This window comes from Artemia sp. Qi Xiang Cuo, chromosome 1 (genome assembly GCF_049724085.1).
Source record: "Artemia sp. Qi Xiang Cuo chromosome 1, ASM4972408v1, whole genome shotgun sequence".
Taxonomy (NCBI): Eukaryota; Metazoa; Arthropoda; class Branchiopoda; order Anostraca; family Artemiidae; genus Artemia; species Artemia sp. Qi Xiang Cuo.
The window spans coordinates 49,259,836-49,263,678 of record NC_142794.1 but is presented as its reverse complement, the minus strand read 5'-3'; the positions used below and the strand labels follow the sequence as shown (position 1 = coordinate 49,263,678).

At 31.9% G+C, this 3,843-nt stretch overlaps 1 protein-coding gene across 1 annotated transcript; it reads right to left on the bottom strand.

Moving 5' to 3' along the window:
* Nucleotides 1-782: 782 nt before the first annotated feature.
* Nucleotides 783-1,223, bottom strand: LOC148956428 (uncharacterized). Its single transcript, XM_089090813.1, has one exon. It carries the CDS (start codon nucleotides 1,221-1,223, stop codon nucleotides 783-785), a length of 441 nt encoding a protein of 146 aa, XP_088946939.1.
* Nucleotides 1,224-3,843: the final 2,620 nt, after the last annotated feature.

Below are 3,843 nucleotides of genomic sequence, written 5' to 3'. Positions count from 1 at the left end.
GCGCTTTACGGAAAACGAATTACATTACAAATGTTTTCTTTTGCACTTAATATTGAAAATAAATATTAAATTGCAGTAAAATTTTGAACTGATGAGCTTTCAGCAATTAATATCAATATACATCAAATATTCAGTTTAATTTATTAGTTCCTTCCAAAATTGGTCAAGACAAATATAGTTTCACTACAAACAAAATTTGGATACTCCCCCCTTCTTTAACTGTAAAAACATAAAGCCTTCTGGGTCATTGGCGCTTCACTGAAAACGAATTACTTGTATATTACAAATTTATTCTTTTCCAGTCCTTACAGCATTGAAAATCACAATAAAAATTACAGTGAAAAAAAATCTTGAACTGATGGATCTTTCAACAATTAATATCATTATATATCTAATATTCAATTTGATTTTGTTTATACTTTCCAAGACTGTTTAAGACTCATATAGTTTATGAGTTTACTCATATAGTTTAGTCATATAGTACATCAACTGGTACACTATCTTTAACGGGGCTATTATATACGAGAACATCACTCTTCTGGGGATTGAAAGAAAGACCTATGTTACCGTACTCCTTACTCAAAACACGGAAATTCTCTTCGATGCCTACAAGTGTTCTATTCGTGTTCAAAATGTCGTCGGCATATTCGATCAGCGAAACATTGAGACCTCTAAAAATAAATGTATACTGAACCGGTTCTTGCGATGAAATAATACTATTATTGAATAGCGGTGGTGAAGTAAATGCCCCTTGGCGTATTCCCTTCTCTACGGGTATAAGACTAGAAGATATGGCTTAAAGTATTAACACACGGTACATTTACACGCGCTTTCAATTTACTGTTCATATTCCTGAGTGCGCATAGAATAAACTTATCCACGCCAAGCTTCTGAGAAGACAACAATATCTGAGGGTGCACACCGGAGTCGAACGTGCGGTTGATATCGTGACCGGCGAAATGCAGTGTCTCATTTGAATCATCGGTGTCAATCAACGCGTGTTCTCTACTCATGTTCTTTTTTAAACCAAATTGGTTATCCGACGTGTTACATGTAGCACTAAGCCTATTTACAACAAGCAATTCAAATAACTTGCACAGTACAGGCGTGACAGTTATCGGGCGGTAAGAAGAACACTGCCCCCCATCTTTTCCCTTTTTTACTACAGAAGTAATTACATTCATGCGGAATAGGTCTGGAACAATCCCCGCTTTCAAAAACATTTGGTACAGGAGACAAAGGTGCTCAACAAGGTTCTGACTTCCCGCTTGCAGATGCAATCCGCACAGGTTATCCACCCCCCTCAACAACTTTTTCTTCAGTTTCGAGAGTGCCTCACCGACTGACAAATTAGACACAACAAAACCAACTTCCCGTTCATATTCCGAAAGACTCGCATCGAGCTTAATAGAAAATTTATTTTCCAGATTAGCATTAGGCGATGAAAACTCGTGCGTAAAATATTTAACCCACTCACTCTCACTGGGCAGAACATCAACTGATTCTTTACGTATCTTCTTTTTTAGGAATTAATTAAAAAAAAACTTTCCGAAAAATAAGTTTTTCTAAGAAAAGTAAAGGTTATTTTAATCTTAAGCTCAGGAGATACAAATACCTGTTAAAATTCAAACTCAAAACGACCAGAAATTACTATTAAAGAATAAATGAAACCCAAAACGAACAGAAATTAAATAAACAATCATAGCAAAACATACAAGAAGTAATGAAATAAATATATAGAAATAGATTTGAAAGCGAGTAATGCATTGACTGAACATGAAAATCAAGCTTAAGACGAAAAAAAATATTTACCTATTGGAGTATAAATGGAACTTAAAACGATTAAAAATAGAGTTGGTGATAAATATAAAGAAAAATACAATATATACTAATGTAAATGAATAAATAAATCTTAAAACGAGTGCAACTTAAATTGAATATGCAAATAGAGTTTGAATCGAATAAAAATAACTACAAACAAGAGTTTGGGTATCGTCTCACTGCAGAAGCCTAAAGCCTACTGCGTCATTGGTGCTTTAATGAAAACAATTCTTTGAAATATTTTCACTTTTGTAACTTTAAGAAATCAAAAATTAATTAATATTTTAGGGAATAAATATCAGCATATGTATTTTAAATTGACAATGCACATTTTTTTTCAGCAAACTCATTTGAATTTTTTTTCAGTGAAGTACAAATTATATTCTGGCTTTTAGAAAGCATAGAGGTTTTGAACCCTACTCATATTAATTTCTGCTCGTTTTGAGTTTGACTGTGATTTATTTTAATTTATGTTCGTTTTGGGTTTCATTTATTTATTAATACTGATTTGGGGTAGTTGTATGCTTGGTAGATTATATGAAAGTCCGGACGCCAGGTGTTGAAAATGTGAACCATACCATGACGGAATGGGGCTGCTACGAGAATTAGCCTACCCTCCACCATCTAAATTGACCACGCGGATCCAAAATACCAATGGCACTTGCTTGCGAGTGGTGGGACACTCCGAAACTTGACATTTTATTATATTTTGGTGTTTCATGCAAGAAAATGCATGTTCCACAAAGTTTGAGGTGCACTATTCCGCTCAAATAGAAACGTCTAGAAGCCATAGAATGTTTTCATAACAAACTAACACGATTAATTACAAAAAAAGGCAGAGTTAAAAAAATGGCAAAACTATGAGTCTTGAACAGTCTTGGAAAGTGTAAACAAAATCAAATTGAATATTACATATATAATGATATTAATTGTTGAAAGATCCATCAGTTCAAGATTTTTTTTAACTGTAATTTTTATTTTCATTTTCAATGCTGTAAGAAATGGAAAATAATAAATTTGTAATATACGAGTAATTAGTTTTCAGTGAAGCACCAATGACGCAGAAGGCTTTAGGTTTTTACAGTTAAAGAAGGGGGCATTATCCAAATTTTGCTTGTAGTGAAACTATATTTGTCTACCAATCATGAAAAGAACTAATAAATTAAACTGAATATTTGATGCATAATGATATTTATTGCTAAAAGGTCATCAGTTCAAAATTTTACTGTAATTTTAATATTTATTTTCAATATTAAGCACAAATGAAAACATTTGTAGTATAATTCGTTTTCAGTAAAGCGCCAATGACGCAGTAGGTTTTAGGCTTTTGCAGTGAGACGATACCCAAACTCTTGTTTGTAGTTATTCTTATTCGATTCAAACTTGATTTGCATATTGAATTTAAGTTTCACTCGTTTTAAGATTTATTTATTCATTTACATTAATATATATTGTATGTTTGTTCGCATTGATTGTTTATTTAATTTCTTTTACCTGTAAGTTTCATTTATACTTTAATAGCCAAATATTTGTTTTCGTTTTAAGCTTGATTTTCATATTTAATCTAAGCCTTGCTCGCTTTAGGATCTGTATACTCATTTATATCATAACTTGTTGTAAGTGTTTTGCTATGATTGTTTACTTAATATCTGTTCGTTTTGGGTTTCATTTATTCTTTAATAGTAATTTCTGGTCGTTTTGAGTTTGAATTTTAAAACGTATTTTTATCTTCTGAGCTTAAGTTTAAAATGGCCATTACTTTTATTTTAAAAACATATTTTTCAGAAATTTTTTTTTAATTAATTTTTGTTCGTTTTTGATTGCAAAAAATTTCAAGTTTTTATGGCATGGGGGGGGGGGGTGCTTACTGTCCGATTATTCTTGACTTTAAAAAACGGATCTAGAACCTACAATTTTAATCCAATGAGGTTTTTTTCAAAGTCTATACGATTACCTCTTTGATAAAAACCTTATATATGAACAATAGACAGCTTGCATAACTTGTGGACAGCGATTGGCAAC

Coding starts and splice junctions, on each gene's coding strand:
- LOC148956428 (XM_089090813.1), bottom strand. CDS start 1,223: ATGTTTTTGAAAGCGGGGATTGTTCCAGACCTATTCCGCATGAATGTA.